The 23579-nt window shown below is 39.9% G+C and overlaps 2 protein-coding genes across 11 annotated transcripts in view; one reads left to right on the top strand and one right to left on the bottom strand.

Annotated features, from left to right (window-relative positions):
- Positions 1 to 2396: 2396 nt before the first annotated feature.
- HARBI1 (harbinger transposase derived 1) lies at positions 2397 to 12744 on the bottom strand. Of its 3 annotated transcripts, none has more exons than XM_049617488.1 (3): positions 12657 to 12744; positions 10507 to 11337; positions 2397 to 4305 (listed from the first exon to the last, which is right to left on the bottom strand). In XM_049617488.1, the coding sequence occupies exons 2-3, from the start codon at positions 11174 to 11176 to the stop codon at positions 3926 to 3928; spliced, it is 1050 nt and encodes a 349-aa protein (XP_049473445.1). In that variant the 5' UTR covers positions 11177 to 11337; positions 12657 to 12744; the 3' UTR covers positions 2397 to 3925. The 3 variants fall into 3 exon arrangements, with proteins under 3 accessions (XP_049473445.1, XP_049473454.1, XP_049473435.1); XM_049617497.1 differs by lacking the exon at positions 12657 to 12744 and adding an exon at positions 12407 to 12466; XM_049617478.1 differs by lacking the exon at positions 12657 to 12744 and adding an exon at positions 12303 to 12400.
- A 14-nt stretch (positions 12745 to 12758) lies between these two features.
- ATG13 (autophagy related 13) overlaps positions 12759 to 23579 on the top strand; it is a 52889-nt gene continuing 42068 nt past the window's right edge. For 6 of the 8 annotated variants that reach the window (XM_049617424.1, XM_049617415.1, XM_049617407.1 and 3 more), the window contains exon 1: positions 13104 to 13567. The gene's annotated coding sequence lies outside the window, so the exon portion shown is untranslated. Of the gene's footprint in view, positions 12845 to 12966; positions 13057 to 13103; positions 13568 to 23579 lie in introns of those variants that run through there. The other 2 variants (XM_049617386.1, XM_049617377.1) reach the window with 2 other exon arrangements.

Below are 23579 nucleotides of genomic sequence, written 5' to 3'. Positions count from 1 at the left end.
ATTGGCACATGTAGACATGGAGGATTTGCCTGGGATGAAGGGTGAAAGGAGGGAAAAGGAGAGAAGGGAAGGAAACTTCCTTGTATTGGCTCTGGGCTCTAAGAAACATCTACTACACTCTGCATAATAGAAATCAGGCCTGAACCTAGGATGAAAGAACCCTGTAGCAGTACCATGAGTCATCTTATTAGGAATTCCAGGAAGAGGAATTGGGACTTGAGCAGCCAAATGACAAGCCAGTTGTAGTTGCAATTCTGTTCTGTTCTTTTGTAGCCTGGTCTTATGGCACTCTGGGGTAATGTACACACTTTGGGCTGGATGGTAAAGGTAGAAGCAGGGTAATGATATAGGAGCAGCCCAGTGAAGGAGAGAGATCCCAGAACAGCGGGTAAATCATTCACAGAATTATAGGAGATGTTTCCTTCTTCGGAATTATTTATACAGGATAAGCTTTCAGTGGCACAATTTATCAATAGATTGAATCATATGAACATGTTAAGACTCTAGAATGGCAAATCAGCCCTTTCATAAACATGTTTATGATATATATGTAAGGGTTAAAGTCTCAAAAGAATGATAGATCCTTACTGTTTTGTTGGACACACATAGAGATTGCTTTCAATTGGACTGTTTTTCTTTTTTTTTTTTTTTTTTTAATGTTTTCATGTTTATTATTTAGAGAGAGAGAGTGTGCAACTGTGCAAGTTGGGGAGGGGCAGAGAGAGAGGGAGAGCAAGAACCCCAAGCAGGCTCCAGGCTCCATGCTGTTAGCGTGGAGTCTGACGTGGGGCTTGATCCTACAAACAGTGAGATCATGACCTGAGCCAAAATCAGCATTTAGATGCTTACCCGACTGAGGCACCCAGGAGCCCCTGGATCTTTTTTCTTTTGAAATGTACTAGCTTCTGATTTCGAGGTTTATTTTCCTTGCTCCTTTCTAGTATCAGAGATCTCATCACTCTCATTTGATTATCACAAAGGGGGTTTAAAGTGTAGTCATGAAAACAATAAAAACTCCTGTGAATTTTATGTGTTAGGGAACTGGAGTGTTCCCAGCATTCAGCTAGTATTTTCCCTTCCTTCTTGCATTGACATTCTCATGATCAACCAACTCTCACTTAACTCTGTTATCTTATTCTCACAATTTCGTAAAATCTGGGTGGGATCTACAGAGCAATATGGGCCCTGAAGACATGTTATGCGTACACACAATGATTAAGTATCCTTGATTTCTTTTTTTTTTTTCCTAACTTGCCTTCCATTGTCAGGGACAGCAACTGCTAAGCTCAGTCCGAGAGCTGTTTTATCATTTCAGGTTGGGATACAATCACAGTGTCTGTTATCTGTCTAGCTTCTATTTTACCCCTCCCGCCTCTTATATGTCTTTACTATATGACCCCATTAGTCTCAACTTAGATTAACTTGCTAGATATCCTTTACAGTCCAAGGGTCAGGAAAGGAGACCCATCTCTGTTCAGTTCATTTTAAACTAAGAATATGTTTGTGGTCTCTCTTGTGTAGAATTTGAAATTGGCAAACCAGTGATGACCCAATATTGTGGTTTTATCTTAATATATCCTGGGACTTTGCTGTCTTGAAACATCTAAGGGCAAATCTGGAAAACTTCTGGGCTGACCAGATGGCATCATCTACAGGAAGATGAAGCTTACATAAGACAGGCATAATCCTTGACTCTTTCCCAAAACTGTACCAGGAAGATACTAAAAATCCACAGTAAGGACCTCAAGAGAAGACTTCTCAGGCACTTATGAAAAGTCCCTATGGGCAAACCCTTGGCAATCGAAGTACAGACCCTGATCCCACCCCTAGATCATTTTAGGGAAATTGTAACCAAGGACTGAAAAAATCCTGGCCTGTAAAAATTCAGGTTGAAAGGAGATTAAATAAATAGATTTGAACAGTTACTCTGTGGAATTATTAGGAAATAAAATGCTCCCAGGGAAAAGCACTGCTAGCCAATATTCAGTCATTTCAGCACTTAGAAATTATCTTTGGTGTGCAAGTAATAGACTTAAAATTACTTTTGAAATCTCTCCAAGACTGTCCCTCCCACTCAGGCTTCATGTTACCATCTAGTGAGTTAAGTTGTGAAAAGTCCCAAGTTTCCTTTAATGTAGTTTTTCGGGCTAAAATGCCAGACACTTTCTAAGTTCACATTCCACTTTGGCACTTATGATATGTGGATGTCAAGTAACCCTTTCCTCATGCAATATGCACAACAGAACCAAAACTCTGTAGGGAAAAATACCCATCTCAGGACGCTTGGAAAGACCACAAGAATTAAAATATTGCCTCACGAAGGGGACAGAGCAAGCTTGGTCACAGGTTAGCTTTTACAAAGGAAGAATATGTAACAGGACACCTCTACAGAAAGAGTAGAACTAACATTCTCAGGCACCTCTTTGCGGTCCATTGTCATCTCAATGACATCATTGTACACATCAAGCTCAACCTCCTGCCACATGGACCCACTCTTTATAGAGTAGAATGATGATGGGAAATAGCATTTGGAGTAGAAATAAACAGCAGATAATAATCCATAATTGTTTTTAATCTTGGGGATGAGTCACCCTCAGTTTATTTCCAAATTTCTTCTGTCATCAGCTGTTCATTTCTTTACTTTGAAAATCACCAGATTAACACTGCCAAAGGCAGGTAGGAAATGATCCAAGAGGACAATTCTGAGGTATCACATGGTGAGTTGATGAGAAACCAGGAACAAGACAATCCTCAGGAAAGTCTCTTTTTTGTCCCAGCAGAGGCACCAATGTGTGAACCTAATTCACACTTTCTTTATTCCAATTAGGTTGTTTTTATATCAGTGTAGTTTTAGAATAAGACTTGGTGGGGATTATTCATTTCCTGGGAAATTCTGTCCATGATTTTGCAAGATATCCAAATAGGTCTAATGCCAAAATTCATTTCACACCAAGAAACTATGTTCTTTTTACTTCACTTTCTTACTACTTTCATGTATCTTTTTATTCTCAAAGTCTTCTTTCTGTACAATGAATTTCAGAGCAGAATGGCCAAACGGATATTCTAACATCATGAACATAAGAAATGTGATCTATTTAGATGTGAGCTGTCAAAACCTGGGTGAATCTCCTCTGTCCATCAATCTACCAGGGTCTTTAGATCTGTAAAGTGTAAACTTGCTATTTTATCTATATTTTACTTGTCTTCTTTGAGCTGATTGGGGTCTTAAACCCATTTATCCTCTAACTCCTCCTCTGGGTTGGAAAGAGGAGATTGGAATCCAGATGTTCTCCCTAGAAACCCACTCCAAGTCACAGTCCAACTGCTACAGAAAGATGGAGGTCTCAGACTGTCCCCAGCATCCTCTTAAAAACACAAGGCTGCAAACTCAGATTAGTAGCCACTCACTTATGTCCGAAAACCATTCCCGAACTCACATTTACTCTTTACGCTTGTCTCAGATGATGTCTATATAGGCAGCAAAGTAGAAAGTTCCACCTAATAATCCCACCTAATAATTCAGGACCAACACATATAGTTTTCATTTGAAATCTCCACATAATTTAAGAAACAGACAAAAAATATCTGGCTGAGTGCCGTTTTCCCCTTTGCTTTGATTTTGTGGGCACAATCATAAATGTCTACTACTAGTGAGTTTTCAAATGAGTGGGGCTCAACCTGGAGTTCACTGGATAGCAGGGAACTATTTATTGTCTTGTTTTGGTTTAGCTAATATATTTGCAAACGTTATCAAGATATCCTGCCATAGCCACAACCCTTCTAAAACACACAGATTAAATGTCGATTTGTGACGAGTGTCCACATACTCATTCATGCTAGATGATGGGACTCTGTATGGGGCGGTGAGGGCGAAAGTTTGTCCCAACTCCTCCTGGAAAAGTTTCCCGCGCCCCCAGATTTCACATTAGCTAAAATGAGTGAGCATCAGCTCCTGACGCATTCGGTCAGCCTCTAGGTCCAGGGACTCCATGTGCTCATACTCTTCCTCAGGGGGCTGTTCCATGGGTCCTGTCATTGGAGAGGACCAAACATCCATCCCATGCTCCAGGGAGATGTTGTGGAGGACACAACAAGCCAAGATAATGTGGCTGGACTTTTCTGGTGAGTACTGCAGTGCCCCTTTGGATCCATCCAGGCAGCGGAATCGGGAACAGAGGGTTCGGAAGGTCTTCTCAATCACACTGTGAGTAGCAGAATGGGCCATATTATAGCGATATTCCGCTGGAGTTTCAGGAATGTGAAGGGGGGTCATGAGCCAAGTACGGAGAAAGAAGGAATTGTCACCTGTGGGGAAGGTCCAAAGAAACAATAAGTCATTCTAATTGGAATACAAACAGAAAGGAAAATCTAGGAACATATATAGAGAATGGATGCAACAGACTCTGGAGCCACCATGCCCCAGAAAAACCAAGAGGGAAATATTGTGGTAAAAAGAAGGCATGCTAGGATCACGAGCAGTAAGACATGGGTCTTGGCTGGAAATATCCTTGGTTTAAACCGACACAGAAAAAGGCTGACAGCTTTAAAAACAAACAACCAAACAAACAAACAGCCAAGTCTGAAAAAAATGTGGGAAGAAGGTGAAGGCACTGAAGGAAATAAAATCCCTGACTTTCTACTCAGAGATCTTGTTCTTTAATAAAAGATTAGGGGGCACCTGGGTGGCTCAGTTGGTTGAAGGTCCGACTTCAGCTCAGGTCATGATCTCGCAGTTTGTGAGTTTGAGCCCCGTGTCAGACTCTGTGCTGACAGCTCAGAGCCTGGAGCCTGCTTCAGATTCTGTGTCTCCCTCTCTCTCTGCCCCTCCCCTGCTCACTCTCTGTCTCTGTCTCTCTTGAAGACAAACATTAAAAAATAATTTTGAAAAAGGTTAGTAAAAACTATCATATAGCAAGCAAACCTTCAAAATCTCCAAAGAGAAAAAGTACAAGAGAGAAAGAGTTCTTCCAGGAAAGCTCCAAACACTTGTGAGGAAAATTTCTAACCTTACCATTACAGTGTCAGGTCTGAAAGCACTACCTACAGATTTCAGAGTGCATATCTCATGGACAATAATCATTCATCCTCCCAGTGCTAAGAACAAGATCAAAGTCCCAGCACCTGTGGCAGAGATCAGAACTCAGGTGTTCCTAGATATTACATTCGCTAGAACCGTGCTTTGTAACAGAAACTGGTAGAATTTCACATAAATACAATGATACAAATAGTAACAGCAATAAGGAAATCAGATCATAAGTCAGTTAAAATAATATATGCAAGGCATTTTCCTAAGGTGACTTGCTTATCAAATGATCTCAGGCAACGCTAAGAACAAAATACAATACAAGGCTGGGATGCAATGTCCTGTTACAACAGTACAATGTTTCTATAATGCTTAATTGTCCTGACTCACTACAGCCGGCCTGGGGGATGAAATGTCTCACACAGAGGCACAACCCCTTAGAAATCTGAGACAACTTGAGAGTACCAACTTGCACAATAGCTGTGTTCCTGACCCACTATCAGTTTTGGTATGTAGTTATGGACGGTTCAGAGAGTCGGGGCACTGTCCCAAAACATACACAGTTCCTTTCTCTCAGAAGCTTACCTTTTAAAGAACTGGATTAACTTTATTTAAAAAAAAATTTTTAGGGGCACCTGGGTGCCTCAGTCAGTTAAGCATCCGACTCTTGATTTCAGCTCATGGTTCATGAGAGAAAGGAGTTGTGTATGTTTTGGAACAGTGCCCTGACTCTCTGAACAGTCCGTAACTACATACCAAAACTGATAGTGGGTCAGGAACACAGCTATTGTGCAAGTTGGTACTTCTCTGCATTTGTTTATACTGTATCTGCACTCTCAGTGTGGATTAGGATTCTCTTTCTCTCCCTCTCTCTCTCTGCCCCTCTCCTGCTTGAGCTCTCTCTCAAAATAAATAAACTTTTAAAAAATTATTTCTTTTATTATTTTTTAAAAGATTTTATTTTTTAATGTTTATTTACTTTTGAGAGAGAGAGAGACAGAGCGAGAGCAGGGGAGGGGCAGAGAGAGAGGGAGACACAGAATCTGAAGCAGGCTCCAGGCTCTGAGCTGTCAGCACAGAGCCTGACACGGGGCTCAAACCCACCAACCATGAGATCATGACCTGAGCTGAAGTCGGACACTCAACCAACTGAGGCACCCAGGCACCCCTAAAGATTTTATTTTTAAGTAATCTCTACATCTAATATGAGGCTCGAACCCACAACCCCAAGATCAAGAGTTGCACGCTCTACCAACTGAGCCAGACAGGTGCCCCACCCCACCAAATTTTTTTTTTTTAATGTTTTTACTTACACATAATTGACATACAACATTGTATTATTTGTAGGTGTACCGGATTAGCTTTAAATATTTAAGAAGCCTCATAATAACATTTTCAAATTTTATATTTAGTTGACTTCCTCCTTAAGTACAAACTATCTTAGTTGAGCTCCACCTACTAAATACTGAATTTAAGAAACTGATGCTGAAAATAATAATGAAAATAGTATCAGTGACTCATTGAATACCTACTATGTAGCAGGCACCGTGCTGGGCACTTCAAAAGTATTATTCCTTATTATCCAATCCCAACTCTGCCAGGTAAGATATTACTGAACTCATTTTATAAATGAGAAGATCAAAATATATGTCAGCCATCCTCTGATATGCCAGGCAAAGGAAAGAGAAGGAGCTAGTCACTAAACACTGATGTCAGACTCAGAGTCAGGAAAACAATGGGGTAATGCTGTAAAAGAGAGTAAGATAAACATTAAGATGAATGCCAAAGCACAGAGATACTAAATGGTATTTGTTAAACGTTTCTCTAAGAAATAGTATGAGCATTAGATGTGGAAACATAAAAAACAAGCTTCTTAATGCAGACCTTTCATAAAATGCTCCATCGTTATTAACTGGTTATAATCCAAGCACCACTGAAAATCAGACACTCAGGAGGGGATTAGGATCAGAATTGTTAAACAGATTACAATTGCTTACATGATCAGTCATCCACAAGACATTCTGGCAGATCTTACCCAAAGCTGCTTAACAATACTAGGCCAAGAGCTGAAGAAATAAGAACTCACGCTGAATCGTTTGCAGTACATTTAGAGAAGAGGAATTAGGTAATGCAGTTCTGAAGGGAGACATGAGAATGACACGAAGGGATGACACCCATGGTGAAAATATGCTAAACACACACACACACACACACACACACACACACACACACACACACAGGATCTCCCATACACCCCTTTGATGAAAACACTATTCTGAATTTTGTCATTTTTCCCCATTTGTTTATATTGTATCTAAGCAATATAATATTGCTCTTGGTTTTAAATTTTTATAAAAATGATTTCATACTAAAAACAAAACATAAAACAAATTAAAAACAACAACAAAAGGAATCTGGTTAATTCTACATTTGGCAAACAGAACTATTCCACAAATCTAATGGCGTTAAGATACAATCAGCCATGACCAAATACTCTCTGACAATCTCACAGCCATAAACCTTTATACATTTATTTTGAGAGAGAGAGAGCATGAGCAGGGGAGGGGCGAAAAGAGAGAAGAGAGAGGATCCCAAGCAGGCTCCATGCTATCAGTGCAGAACCCGACATGGGGCTTGAATTCATGAACCATGAGATCATGACCTGAGCCAAAACCATGAGTTAGATGCTTAACTGACTGAACCACCCAGGTGCCCCTCCAATCAGCCATCTTCTCTTTTTTAACATCTTGCCATTCTTCTAATCCTGCCAATCTTCCCCTAAATTATTACCCCATATTATCCCCACAACTTTTAGATACCAGTGTTTTCTAAATTTATCTATTTGTATGAATCATTTGAGGGATCTATTAAAAAGGAGATCTAGCTTTCTTTGAAGATTCTCACTCCCAAAGTTTGATGTGGCCCCATGATGTGTATTTTTAATAAATTCTCCGGATAACTCTTGATTTGGAAAATTTGTGAAACACTGTACTAGTTCAGGGCTCTTCAAACTAGTTTTCTTGTTAGAGTTCATGGAGGCTTTGCAAGGGGTATGTGCTAGAATTGCTAGTATTAAGGGAATCAATTTCCACATGGGTATATTTTTCTCATCCCTAGTGCCTACCTAGCATGTAGCCGGTACCAAAACCGGCTTAATAAACATTTTTTCGATGTTGTTGCCATATCCATCTCTCCCACTTTCACTCTTCCTGTAAAGAAGGGAATCAGAAAAGTATATAAAAGTTTGTCAGAGTTGGGATGCCTGGATGGTTCATTCATGACGGCATGCGACTGTTGATCTCCGGGTCATGAGATCAAACCCTGTGGGCGTAGAGCCTACTTAAAAAAAAAAAAAAAATGGCAGTTTTTCCTTGTTTCCAACTATGTCCTGTAAACACCTCAAAAAACTAAAGCCATATTTTCAACTGAATCTGGGGTCCCAAGGGGTGAAGGAAAAGGGAGTAAGTAATTCCTACATGACCTTGAGGTCCTTAGCAAAGGGAGTATTTGCTGAATAGAGTTAATTCTTCATGTGACCTAGTTTTAAAAGTTAACCACAAGTGGCTTAGATACTCTGCCTTAATTTCCTCATCCACAAAAATGTTGGTAATATTAGTATTTAACTCCTTAAGAGTTTTTATAAGGATTAAGTGAGATAATCTAATGCAAAGTGCTTACAACATTGCCTGACAAATTCTAAGTGCTCAGTATGTTTTAGCTGGCTTTATAGTAGAGGTACCAAAGTGATTTCATAAGAAATGAGCTTGGAACCAAGAAGTCTCACAGCTGCAGAAGTAACTAGATGAGATACTTGCAAAACAGACTTTCTTTCATGTCTTGGTGTGACTTGTTTGAAAAAAAACTTTGAAAGTTCAAAAAAGGCACAAGGTGGGATTAAGATAAAGGTCTGGTAGGGTAAAGAGAAGGTGGTAACTGAAGATGGTGTGTAGAAGCAAGAACTCAAGAAAATCAGAGTTCCAAGACGTTGCATGTGGTACCCCAGCAGCCTTAAACCAATCAGCGTGACAGCAGTCTCTTCCCACTTGGAACATGGGAGAAATAAAAGGATATCAAAGAGAAATAATTCCTGAGTGCCTATTTCATGTTGAACACTGTTATAAGTACATGCAGTGCAGATATGATCAGTGGTTTTGAAAGAGAGGTCTTCCAATCATTCAGGTTTCTTTTTGTCTCTCACATAGTATGTTGTATAGAAGATAACCTTTGTCCTACTGCTCATATAAGAGTAGTGCTTTAAAACAAACAAAGAGAACTAAGCTGCCAAGCTCAAGGGTATTATCGCTATTACCCAACCACATTCCTCCCAGCTGTGCAGTCACCTCAGTGTGCACTGCTCGGTTTTGAATGGGTTCGTGTCCTACTTACATCGTTAAGTCAGGCTTCCCAACAGCATTTGGGCAGATCTGTGAAGTGAGTTCCCATAAGAACTGTGTAAGTGCACTGCTATCATTTTCATAGAGACACCACAGTGTCTTATATCACACAAATCTTATATTTGCACAATACTTTATAGTGAACTCTCGTATATATCACCTGATCTTAACAAGAGGTATTACTACTGTTGGCATTATTTTTAACATTTTACACATAAGAATTCAGGCTTAGTTGTATGGGTGTACTGTATTTAACCAGATCTGTACTGATTAAATATTTTGGCTGTATTTAAGGGGAATGTTTTTGTAGGGTTGTTGTTGCTTTTGTTTCCAACTATAAAACACTGCTGCAATGTTATTTTATTTCACATCACCGCTACTCATATTTATTTATTGAATACACTTTCTTTGTGCTTATTTTATTTTTGAGAGCGAGAGAGAGAAAGAGACAGAATGAACAGGGGAGGGGCAGAGGGAGAGGAGAACAGAGAATCTAAAGCAGACTCTGCACTGACAGCAGAGAGCTGGATGCCGGGCTTGAACTCACGAACTTTGAGATCATGACTTGACCTAAAGTCAACCACTTAACTGACTGACATACCCAGACATCCCAACTACTGTTCTTATTTATGAAGAAATGCCTCAAGATAAATCCTTAGAAGTGAAGATCTGGGTCAAATGCTATGTTTTAAAATGACGTTTCATGAATGTCTTTTTAAGTGTTGATTAAAAAAAAAAAATTAAGGCTCAGAGAGTTCTCACCTGAGGTCTTTTTTTTTTTCAAGAGAGAGTGCAAGCCGGGGAGAGGAGCAGAGGAAGAAAGAGAGAGAATGAGAGAGAATCCCAAGCAGACTCCACGCTCAGCACGGAGTCCAACACTGGGTTTGACACCACGATCCTGGGATCATGACTCAAGCCAAAATCAAGAGTCAGATACTAAACTGATTGAGCCACCCAGGTGCCCCTGACGTCTCATTAAAAAAAAGGACAGGACCGAGACTCAGGTCTATAGACTCTCAAATTTCATTCTACTCTGCTACATAATTTTTCTATAGCTACAAAATGAAGCATTCACACCTGCAGACTTACCAAGCAGCCAGCTATCTTTGTGCATTCCGGCTTCAAACTGACTACTGAGGGAGGATTGCTGCAGCACAGCATAGTCCTGTAGGCTACCTGGCCAGTTGGTCTCCACAGTCATTAATGCCCCTCTGATGTCACACACCATCAGGCAGTTTAAAGAATGCAGACCTTTGCGGTTCACATAGGAGAGATCTTCAGCATTTGGTGCCTTGATTGCCACATGGATACAGTCAACCACCCCTATCACCCCTGGCATCCCTGCCAACCCATAGAATTCATCCTTCACAGCCTGCATGGAGGCTTCATCAGCTGGGAAGCGAATGAACTGTGTGGCTCTTTCCACAAGTGCTTCAGTGACATTGGCAACACATCGACTCATAGATGCCTGACTGATTCCAATAGCGTCTCCCATCCGAGTCTGGAAGGAACCTGAAGTATAGAAGCCCAGTGCTGCAAGGATTTGTGTCTCTGGGCTAATAGCCCTGGATCTCTGAGTAGGTCTAGAAAGACTCGCCCCTAAGAGTTCCACCAAGTAATAAATGAACTGTCGAGGAAACCCATACATGGACATCAAATATTCATCGGTCACATCATCCAGCTTAAAGCGGTCCAATGTCCGGTGACCTCGGCCATACAACAAGAGATCACAGTCAAGCACTGTTATTGGTATAGCCATGGTACATGCAAATGTGATCTCTCCTTCCCTCTGCTACTTTTCCTGAATTCCTCCCAGTGAAGATGTTGGTGCAAGAAGGTATTTAAAGAAGTGTCAGCATTCAGCAGCTAAATGGTTCAGCATCCATCAGTTAAATGGTTCTGGCATTTGTAATCTTCTCTCTGTAAAGGTTAGAAGAAAAAAGCATTAGAAACCGACCAAAGGCATCAAAGTGATTCAAAGGCTACAACAGTTCCTTTTCTCAGATTTCCATTCTGTCCAAGCAAAAGGTGCTACACCTGTAACTGGGTTTTTCTCCACTAGCTCATGGCTGCCCAATAGGCTCACTTTGGTTTGAAAGATAATAGGAGTTGTTTCCTATGTAGCAGAGCAGCTCCCTCACTGCTATCTATTGAAAGTCAGCCCTCAATACAAGGGTTTGTAAGAAAGAAAAAAAAAGAAAGAAAAAAGAAAAAGATAGATAGATCATGGAAGTTGATTTTGGTGGCTCACTTAATGCCTGGCATTTGAACTGGTTAAAGCAAAAGCTTAATGTTGGAGGGGCGCCTGGCTGGCTCAGTCTGTACAGCCTGCAATGCTTGATCTTCTGGTTTTAAGTTCCAGCTCCAGGTAGAGTGTAGAAATTACTTAAAAATAAGATCTTAAAAAAAAAAAAAATGAATGGAGGCGACAGCATAAGTTATCCTTAAGGTAAAAGAGGTCTGCTCCTAACTACACAGGTCACGAACTAGCTGATATAAGTCATAACTATTCAGGGCAGGAATTGGTTCCAGCGGGTTTCATTATCCAAGCCCTCTGGTTCCACCTGTTAAGTACAAGATGGACGTGAGGGGTGCTCAAACCAGTCTAACAAGAGAGGAGGGGCAAAAAACTACCCACAGCCCAGCCTGGTGGACGCAGGTCATATGCTTTAACAACAGGCTTTCCTTTCTCCCCACTAAATCCAAATCTTGAGGCTGAGGACCAGAAAGTAGGGAAGACCACACAGATTGGAAGGTAGGCTCAAAAAGAAGATCCTGGAATAGCTAGAGCTGGGAGGCGACACTGCCGCTTTTAAAAGGCACCTCAGAAACTTAGAAGTCTGATTACGCTGGCCACTCAAAGTCAGCCAAGGCCCATCACCCACCTCTCCGCGGCTGCCAGGTTACCAGCATTCCCCACCCACCCACCAAGCCCCGTCCTGCCCTCCTCCGGAACCGGCGGCCTGGCACTAGCCGCCACGGCGCTCACCATAGGCACCGCCCCCCTTGCGTCAGCGTCCTCCCTACGCCACATCTCAACTGCCGTTGCCACCACTACGTGCGGAAAGGCGGCGCACATTCCACCCCCGGCCCAAAAGTTCTCGCCCTTTCAAGGACCCCCCTCTTTACGCCTTATTTCCTTCAGAGACACGTGGAAAATTGGTGAGAAAGATTTATATGAAAATATAATCAACTTTTTTTGTAATTCGAAGGAAAGAGATGAAATAGGGCGTCCATACCGTAGCGAAAGTGCGGATGAGGTTAGGCAGCTGTATTTCACCCATAGCCCTCTTGCTCCCCCCGCCTTCATCCGAGCGGATGAAAACAAACACTAACGATGGCGGCGCCGGGAGGGGACCGGCTGCTGGGCTTAAGGCAGGAGTGATCGCTTGAGCTGTGAGGGCACTCTTGAAGAACGCCGGTCAATGTGAGTGCGACAACTCGCGCAATTCTGGGAGTGAAACACCCGGGGTCCACGAGCCACGAGCCTCCTGAGGCGTGTGGTATCTATCTGCGACCCCTGCTGTCACTGCAGCTCCGGAGCGCCGAGCCCTCAGCCAGGAGGCGCAACTGGCCGGCCCCAGGCCCCGGCCTCCGTAATGAGAGCCTCGAGCCATTCTCTGTGTCGCAGCTTTGCAGGTACTAACTTTAGTGGGAATACCCCCAGATCACTCAGCGCCCCCGGGTGGGAGGCTATGGATCTGCGGCCTTTCCGGTACCTCCTTGTGAAGAAGCAGCTGGGTAGCCGCAGTACAGTCACCAGAGCTTTATTTGGGAAGTAGAGTTGGTGTAGGCCCTGTTGGCTCTTGATGGCTCTAAGTTTTAACAGAAATCCCCAAAGCTTTCGTCTCTACTTTCTCCGCTCTTTGGGTTGTGTTGTAAGGCTTTTTGAGGTAATTGTGGAACCGTAACTCCGGGGTTGGTACCAGTTCGAAGGAGGCAGGTTTCCATTCAATCAAGATTTGTTGAAAGAAAAAAGAAAAAAAAAAAAAAAAAAGGATTTGCTGAGTGCCAAATATGCACTCCGCGTGTAGGTGAGGGTGACTGTTGACTAGTGAAAAAAGGGACCTAAAGTTCACGACTATCTTCTTACTGTCGTTGGAACGACCTGTGGAAACCTGCGATCCATTCTCATTTAATAAATCTCTGGGTAAGTGGCTAAGCACCTTTTTTGGGTTCATCACTAACTTGTCTACGTTTTCACTTTCCAAGTCAGTTAGTTTCCAGTTTGCCTTGTCAATTGAGCGTAGTATTTCACTTTTAGTATCTTCCCCTTAGAGAGAGAAAGCTTGATCATTATACCTAGTTTAAAACTAATCTCTTAAGATAGAATTTATTGAACAGTTTCAGTGGGAAATGTGCAATAATAGGAAAGAACAGACCCTTCCTTTACGCTAAATTAATCTGGATTTTTGTGTGTTTCATGAATGTTAGTCCTTTTTATGTGTGGATATTGCAGCTTCAACTAAATTACAATTTTTTTTTTTTGTTTTCAACTCCATTTTCAGCTGAGCAGATGCCTTATGAATGTGTAATGGAATCCTGAATTAATATTTTTTAATTTTCTTTTTTTTAAGTTTTTTTTTTAGAGAGAGCACAAGCAGGGAAGAGGGAGAGAGAGAGAGAGAGAAAGAGAGAATCTTAAGTAGGCTCCATGCTGAGCGTAGAGCCAGAGTCAGGACTTCATCCCAGGACCCTGGGATGATGACCTGAGCCGAAATTGAGTCTAATGCTCAACTGACTGAGCCCCCCAGGGACCCCCTGAGTTAATATTTTTAGGGGTACCTGGGTGGCTCAGTCGGTTGAGCATCTGACTTTGGCTCAGGTCATGGTCTCACAGTTTGTGGGTTCAAGCCCCACATTGGGCTCTGTGCTGACAGCTCAGAGCCTGGAGCCTGCTTCAGATTCTGTGTCTCCTTTTCTCTCTGCCCACCCCTGCTCATGCTCTGCCTGTCTCGCTCTCTCAAAAATAAATAAATATTAAATTTTTTTTTAATGCATAGTGGATGATGAGTAAGTGTTGAAGCAAGTGTCAAACATACTGGTCTGTATAATAAGATGAATGTAGTTAATTCATGCACTCTTTTCCAATTGTATCCCTTTGGATAGAAAGTTAAGGGTATGGCAACTTTTGAGATTCACATTACCTAAAAATTGGCAAACCACTGGGTTTTAAACTATTGTACTTAAATTTAAGAATTCTTTTTGTGTATTTGTATTTTTTTTCTCAAGAGTGGTTATTAAAATTGAAGCAGAAACTGCAGATCTTCAGCTAGTCAACAGTCTATTATAGTGTTTTACTTAAGGACTAAGAATCAGCTGGACACAGTGGAGCTATGCATTATATGCATAATGGAATTATACTATATGGAGGTGGAGGCAAGAAATGTTTTGTTCTGTTTTTTCCATTGTCTCTCCTGCTGCCATCCACTCTGCATTAGCTTAGTAGCTTATGACCTCCATGACTCAGAGTAGGGTGCCAAGAGTCTAAATGCAAAAAGAAGACATTGACTTTTGAGCTTTCAGAGTCCCAAGTCCTACTGTATGAGTAAAGATAATTTTGACTACTCAAAAAAAGTACCCACTGTAGAATTTATTGCACCCACTTGATAAAGTACATCCCCAATACTCTGCATTTATATTTTGCTCAAGTGGGAGTGAAAGGTATTTGTTTTGGAATATTTGTCTGGAGAGAAGTTATTTAACCTTGGCAATACCTGAAAACCCCTGAAACTTCACTTTTAAATATTTCTTTTCTTTTTCTTTTAAAACTTTTTAAATGTTTTTTGAGAGAGAGAGATACAGAGCACAAGCAGGGGAGGGGCAGAGAGAGAGGGAGACACAGAATCTGAAGCAGACTCCAGGTTCTGAGCCATCAGCACAGAGCCGGACGCGGGGCTCAAACCCATGAACCATGAGATCATGACCTGAGCCGAAGTTGGACACTTAACCAACTGAGCCACCCAGGCGCCCCAAATATTTCTTTTCTTTTTAAAACTTTATTATAAAAGAGATGAATAATTGCATTCATAACACTGGTTGGAGAGCTGCTTAGATTAGAGGATGAAGAGTACACCTAAAAAATTCCTCATTGTTATGACCTTTTATTATTTAACGTAGTTTTTTGTTTTTATTTTTTAATGCAGTAAATGTGTAGAGACTCACTAAGAAATGCAGCCTGTTCAGCTAATGAATGAGCTCATATTCCTTAAGACTTTTTTGGCTTGTATGCTGACTTGAGAGTCTTCAAATATGTATACATTACTAAAAATTCTTTTTTTTTTTTCTTCTAAAAATTCTTGAACAAAGGTTATCTGGGTTTTATGTGTGGATTACTTGGAAGTAATTTAACACCAATTTGGGGTGTTGAACTGAGCAAGGCCCCATTTTTTCAAGCATGGGTTCAATAGAGGAAAGGGTGTATGAGTTTCTCATCTTTGCTTCCTCTTAGTCAAATTGTGGACACCAGTAAAAACTGCAGGTTGTCCCTGATAGGATAAGGGCAGTGCAGCCAGGAAGAATGCAAAGGAGGCTATCTAGTCCTCTCTGCGCAAGGAGCATCAACAAACTTTTCTTTGAGTTTGGGTTTTAAATTTAAAAGGATTTTAAATCCTTACAGAAATGTAAAATTGGTTTTAAATCTTTAAAATAGATTTTAAATCGTTAAACAGGTTTAAAATTAATTTTAAATAATCAGTTGTTTTTAACTGTAGAGTAAACTGTGGGCCAGTTTATTTAAAAAAATCTTCTAAATGCCAGTGTAGGTGTTACAGGAAATTTGTTTGGCCCTAGTGGTGTCACCTATATGTCCTTGGTTACAAGAGAAGGGGACCAATACTTAGAAAAATAGTTCCGTTAACAACTCACAGTTGACTATCAGTCAGTAGTAGCTTCTTAGTAAAATAAAGGTAAATAAAGAATTTATAGAAGTGTTAACTTAATATTGTTACTTTGGAAAATGGCTGTTTTCACTTTTGACTTTCGATTCATACAAATGTGAAAAATACAGAGTTAAAAATCATTTTATATTCTCTCTAATATTGAGGTTTGTTTGTTCCCTGCCCCCTCCAATTTCTTCTGTATTGCCCACAACTATTAGGTCATTAGGAAAGAGATTATACGGAGAAATACTTATTGAGATTTAGTTGTCCTATTTTAAATATAAGTTTAAGGGTGTTTTTACTCCTGAATCTATTTCTGTTGGAATTTGCAAGAAACCAGATATTTGGCCTTATTTATTCTGTGGTATAAATAATTAACAAGCATGGCTTTTATCATTATTCCCACCTTCCTTTTCTTTTGGTTTATTTTACTTTTGGTTTCTTAAATTGAATACTTAAATTTAATCTTTTTAATTATACAATTACTTAATGCTCTACATTTTCTTCTGAATTCTCCTTTTGCTGTATCTCTTTTTTGTCATCAGATATTTTCCATTTTGTTAATTTCTAGGTAATTGTAACTTTGGTTTTTATTTAAGTGTTTATTTATACATGATTTAATTTATACATGATTAACTTCTTATTGTATATTTCTTTTTTTTTTTAATGTTTATTCATTTTTGAGAGAGAAAGCACAAGCAGGGGAGGGGTAGAGAGAGAGGGAAACATAGAATCTGAAGCAGGCTCCAGGCTCTGAGCTGTCAGCACAGAGCCGGATACAGGGCTTGAACCCACGAACTGAGAGATCATAACCTGAGCTGAACTCAAACTGAGCCACCCAGGCGCCCCATGTATATTTCTAGTTTTATTGGATTATGGGCAAAAAAATCTTGGAAAATTTATTTTATCAGTCAAAAGCATGATTAATTTATCATGTTCCTTGAACCTGAGAGAATGTGAATGGTTAAGTTAGATAACAAGAGCTTTATTGAGGGTCTCATATGTAGCAAGTACTCTTTACAGGAGCTATCTCATTTAATCCTCAACCCTGTGAGGTAGGTATCACTTATTGACATTTTATAAGAAAAATATAAGGTACAGAAGGATTGAGTGACTTGCCCTGTATACCAGTACATACATATAGACTTGGTTTTATTATTCGGTTCTTCTACATTTTTGTTTATATCTACTTGAGCTGTCAAAAAGTTATGTTGAATATTCAGGTACAGTTTTGGTTTTATCAAGCTCTCCTACTATCTCTAAGAACTTTTGCTTTATGTATTTTATTACTATATTGCTTATGTATAAAGGTTTATGGCTGTTATATTTTCAGAGAGTATTTTGTCATTACTCAATATCCCTTTTAATTTTATTTCATCACTTTTGGCCCAGAATCCTGTTATAAATATTATTACTTCTCCTTTCTTTTACTTTTCTTTCTTTCGTCTTCCTCTTTTTTTTTTTCTTTTTGTTTAAGCAGAGTATATTTCTGTTTTTTATTTCCAAACTTTCTTTGTAACTCTTTTAGGTAGGAAGACTGTTTCAGTTGTTTAAACCTTTCTGTTCTGTTCATCATTTGTCTGCAAAGAACTTTCTAAATGGAAAAGAGGATCTCTACAATTTAATAATAATTCTAATGCCTGGAAAGTGGGAAGATTACTGTTTTGTTCTGTTTGTACTTGTACTTATCTATTCTTTATTGTTCTTGATTTGCCATCTTGAGCTTTTAAGTCTGAATCCAAAATATCAAAAAACTCCATGTTAAAAACTGGGAAACAGGGGTGACTGGGTGGCTCAGTCAGTTAAGCATCAGGTCATGATCTCACGGTTCATGAGTTCGAGCTTTTGGTAAGTCCAGCTTCTCTCTCTCCCTTTCTGCCCCTAATGGGATTCTTTCTGTCTCCCTCTCTCTCTCTGCCCCTCACTCACTTGTGTCCCCCCTCTCAAAAACAAGAACAACTGGAAAACAGATTATTTTTTTAGTTAACTTTTCCCAATTTTAAGGGCGAAAGATATCATCTGGAGTCATATTTATATAATCTCTTGCCAAATTATTCAGTTATTTCTTTGAAATTATTTGCCCTTTTTTTTCTTTTATTGCCTGTATCACCTTAAATCCGATGTTATCACCAACCCCTGTCTGGATTGCTGAAGTAGCTTCCTAGCTGGTCTCATTGCTTTTTGTCCCTTTACTTTATCCCCCACGACTCTGTATTTAGATTAATGTCCCTAAATCTTTATCCAAAGAAAAATCTGCACTGACTTCTACTAATCTTTTAGAGTCTCTTTTTGCTCACTTTCATCATTCCCCAATAATCTGGCCAGACCATACCTACCCACTTTATTTTTCCTTACCCCTTTACATGAAAATTCTCAGGGATGCATTTCCTAATTTTGCTTCTTCTCCTTATTCTTTCCCCTTTCCCTCTGGGCCTCCAATTACACATATGTTAGACTTTTCCCTGTGTTCTCAATGTCTCAGATAACCTCATGTCGCATTATGTACCTATTGTCATGGTATGATTAAAAAACACCTTAAATAGTGCCCTTTCACTTTCAAAAATACCCCAAAAGTATATGGTCATTCTGGGCCTCTCATATACTTTTCTTTATTTTCCATCCTTTTGCCTCTCTGTAGTTCATTCCTGATATTTTCTTTTGGCTTATATTCATGTTCACTATTTCTGTCTTCTTCTGGTCTCATCTGTTAGATCCAACCATTGAGTTCTTTTGCTTTTTTTTTTTTTTTCAATATTTTATTTTATTTTGTATTAAAAATTTTTTTTTTTAAATTTTAGAGACAGAGTGTAAGCAGGGGAGAGGGGCAGAGAGAGAGGGAGAGAGAGAGAGGATCTTAAGCAAACTCCACACTCAGTGTGGAGGCCTATGCAGGGCTTGATCCCACAACACTAGGATCATGACCTGAGCCAAAATCAAGTCAGGAGGCTCATCTGACTTAGCCACCCAAGTGCCCCTCAAAGATTTTATTTAATTATTTAATTAATTTATTTATTTTAATGTTTTATTTATTTTTGAGAAAGAGACAGAGACACAGAGTATGAGTGGGGGGGGGGGGTGCAGAGAGGGAGACACAGAATCTGAAGCAGGCTCCAGGCTCTGAGCTGTCAGCACAGAGCCGAATGCAGGGCTCAAACTCACCAACCATGAGATCATGACCTGAGCCGAAGTCAGATGCTTAACCGACTGAGTCACCCCACCAGATTTTATTTTTAAGTAATTTCTACATCCAACATGGGGCTCAAACTTACAACCTCGAGATCAAAGGTTGTATGCTCTACCAATTGAGCCAGCCAGGTGCCCAAAGACTCAACCACTGAGTCCTTTTTTTAAAAAAAAGAATTTATTGTCAAGTTAGCTAACATACAGTGCATAGTTTACTCTGGGCTTCAGGAGTAGATTCCCGTGATTCATCGCTTACATGCAACACCCAGTACTCATCCCAAAAAGTGCCCTCCTCAGTGCCCATCACCCATTTTCCCTGTTCCCCGCCCCATCTCCCCACTCCCATTAACACTCAGTTCTCTGTATTTAAGAGTCTCTTAACATCTCTTAAGAGTCTGTTTGTTCTCTGTATTTAAGAGTCTCTTAAGATCTCTCTCTCTGCCCCTTTCCTGCTCACATTGTGTCTCTGTCTCTCAAAAATAAATAAACATTGAAAAAGTAAGAAAAAAAAAGCATCTCTTCATGGTTTGCTTCTTTCTCTGTAACTTATTTCTTCCTTCCTTTCCCCCATGGTCTTCTGTTAAATTTCTCAAATTCCACATAGGAGTGAAAACATATGGTATGTCTTTCTCTGACTGACTTATTTCACTTAGCATAATACTCTCCAGTTCCATCCATGTTGTTGCAAATGGCAAGATTTCATTCTTTTTCATCAGTGAGTAGTATTCCAGTGTGTGTGTGTGTGTGTGTGTGTGTGTGTGTGTACACACCACATCTTCATTCATCCTTGATGGACATTTGGGCTCTTTCTATAATTTGGCTATTGTCATAGCACTGCTATAAACATAAGGGTACAGGTGCCCCTGCAAATCAGCACTCCTGTATCCTGTGGATAAATTCCTAGTAACCACTGAGTCCTTAATTTAGTGGGGGCTTTTTCTTTTGTTTTTTAGTTCTAGAATTTCTACTTGGCTCTTTTTTGCAGTATTTCTTTGTCAAAATCCTCAACTTTGTGCTTTATTTAATTGAACATATTAAGCATGGTAATATTTAAGTCTCTGTCTTGATAACTTTGTTAATGTATTTCTAATGTATTTCTAGTGTATTTCTAATGTTGTATCTGTTAGATTTTGGTCATGTGGGTTTATCTCCATGAATGCCCAGTTTATTTTAATATGTGCCAGATACTATATATGAAAAATTGTAGAGACAATTTGTGGGCTAGGGTGACATTATTTTCTTCCAGGGAGAAATTAAATGCGGTTCTGGCAAAGGCTAAGGGCAGACCTTATACCACATTATTGGAGATAGTGATGTTTAAATTTTTTCACAATAGAAACTTAAAAAATTAGCTTTAAGTCACACAATTTTACATTTAATTGTTTTCTGAGAGAAAAAAAATATCCACTGTTTTTGTAAATTAAAAAAAAAATTAAAACATAGCCAAGCTATGGAGAGAACTCAAATGTCCATTGACTGATGAATGGATAAAGATATGATACACACACACACACACACACACACACACACACACACACAGGAATATTACTCAGTCATCAGAAGGAATGAAATCTTGCCATTTGCAACAGTGTGGATGGAGCTACAGTGTATTATGCTAAGTGAAATAAGGCAGTCAAAGAAGGACAAATACCATATGATTTCACTCATGTGGAATTTAACAAAAAGAGATGAACAAAAAGGAGGGGGGAAAGTGAGGGAAGTAAACCATGAGAGACTTTTTTCTTTAAGATTTTTTTAATGTTTTTTTAAATTTATTTTGAGAGAAAGAGCAAGGGAGCACGTGAGTGTGGGAGGGGAAGACAGAGAGAGGGAGGGAGAGAATCCCAAGCAGGCTCCATGCTGTCAGCGCAGAGCCCGATGTGGGGCTCGATCCCACGAACTGTGAGATCATGACCTCAGCCGAAATCAAGAGTTGGATGCTTAACCAACTGAGCCACCCAAGTGCCCCACCATGAGAGACTCTTAAAGATAGAGAACAAACTAAGGGGTTAATGGAGAGAGGTGGGTGGGAGATGGGCTAGAAGGATGATGAGCATTAAGGAGGGCATTTGTTAGGATGAACACTGGGTATGTATGTAAGTGAGAAATCACTGAATCTACTCCTGAAATTAATATTGCACTGTATGTTAAGTAACTAGAATTTAAGTAAAAATTTGAAAAAAATAAAGCTCTAGGTCCAAGAAAAAAGAAATTAATACAGCAATAATAAATTTATCTGGGATATATATTATGGGTAAAAATGGAAAGGAGGAACAGAGATGGACTGTGAAGAACAAGGAAATACTTGGAGAAAAAGGAAAAGAAGACCTATACGTAATACGTGTTATCTCTGTCCCTTTTGTGCTCGTTTTGTGTGCTGATCTTAAAATTAAACCTATTAAGGGTACCTGAGTGGCTCAGTTGGTTAAGTGTCTGACTTCGGCTCAGATCGTGATCTCACAGTTCGAGCTCTGTGTTGGGCTCTTTGCTGTCAGCACGGAGCCCGCTTCTGATCCTCTCCCCCCGCCCCCATCTGTCCCTCCCTTGCTGTCTCTCTCAAAAATAAAGTTAAATTAAAAAAAAATTCAACCTGTTACCTAATGTGAAATGGTATGGCTGCTTTGGAAGACAGTTTGGCAGTTTCTCAAAAAGTTAAATGTTGAATTACCATATGACCCAGTAATTCCCTTTGTAGGTATATATAGAGAATTGAGAACATATGTTAACACAAAAACTTGTACATGAATGTTCTTAGCAGTATTATTTATAATAGCTAAAAAGTAGAGACAGCTCAAATGTTCATCAACTGATGAATCAGTAAACCAAATGTGGTGTAGCCATGGAATATTATTCAGTCATTAAAAGGAATGAAATACTGAGACCTTCTACAACATAGATTGAACCTTGAAAACATTATGCTAAGGTGAAAGAAACAAGTCACAAAAAGGCCACATATTGTATAATTTCCTTGATATGAAATGTCCAGGATAAGCACGTCCGTAACTACAAAGCACATTAGCGCTCCCTGTCAGCGACTGGGAAGAGGAGGGAGAAGTAGAGAGTGAGTGATAACAGCTACGGGATTTCGTTTTAGTGTCATGAAAATGTGATGGTTGTGTGTCCTTGTGAATATACTAAAAAGCACTGATTTGTACACTTTAAAATGGTGAATTTTATGGTACATGCAGTACATCTCAATTTTTAAGAAAAACCTTATGAAATAATTTTTTTAACCCACCCAGTTGCCTTTCTCAACATCCTAAATCACCCCTGCTTCTCCAGTTCAAAAGCTCCAGGTCTGTGTCCCCGTCCTTCAAAGCTACTCTCCATTCCCAATACTGTACACTCTGTAGTTTTCCAAAACTACCTTTCCTTGCACCTTATACCCAGATCTTTACAACTGTGGTTCTTTCATACCCACACAGACTTCTGATGATTTGGGCCTTAGCGTTCTGTAGCTCCCATAAGCTTTCTCTTTTACGTGTTTACCAAATTCACAAGTAAGTGTATTTTCTTTCAACTTGCACACTCTCCTCTTTCAGATATGTAGTTTCTTATATTGTCTTGTTCTTTTGCATTCTTGGTGTTTTATTTCCATGTGCAGACCATAAATTTTTATTTTTTTAATAATTTTTAAAAAGGTGTTTTGTTTTGTTTTGTTGTAATCTCTACTCCCAACATGGGGCTTGAACTCACAGCCCCAAGATTAAGAGTCACATACTCTTCCGACTGAGCCAGCTAGGTGCGCCAGTCTTTAAAATTTTAAATTATGAATTCACCTAGGTAAAAGTTGGGAGGGAGCGTTGTGGCCTGGCAGCAGGCTCTTTTTTTTTTTTTTTAATTTTTTTTTTTTCAACGTTTTTTTTTTATTTTTTGGACAGAGAGAGACAGAGCATGAACGGGGGAGGGGCAGAGAGAGAGGGAGACACAGAATCGGAAACAGGCTCCAGGCTCCGAGCCATCAGCCCAGAGCCTGACGCGGGGCTCGAACCCACGGACCGCGAGATCGTGACCTGGCTGAAGCCGGACGCTTAACCGACTGCGCCACCCAGGCGCCCCTGGCAGCAGGCTCTTGATAATCCAAGGTTGTGAAAGCTT

This window comes from Panthera uncia, chromosome D1 (genome assembly GCF_023721935.1).
Source record: "Panthera uncia isolate 11264 chromosome D1, Puncia_PCG_1.0, whole genome shotgun sequence".
Classification (NCBI taxonomy): Eukaryota; Metazoa; Chordata; class Mammalia; order Carnivora; family Felidae; genus Panthera; species Panthera uncia.
This window is presented reverse-complemented; position numbering and strand designations above follow the sequence as displayed.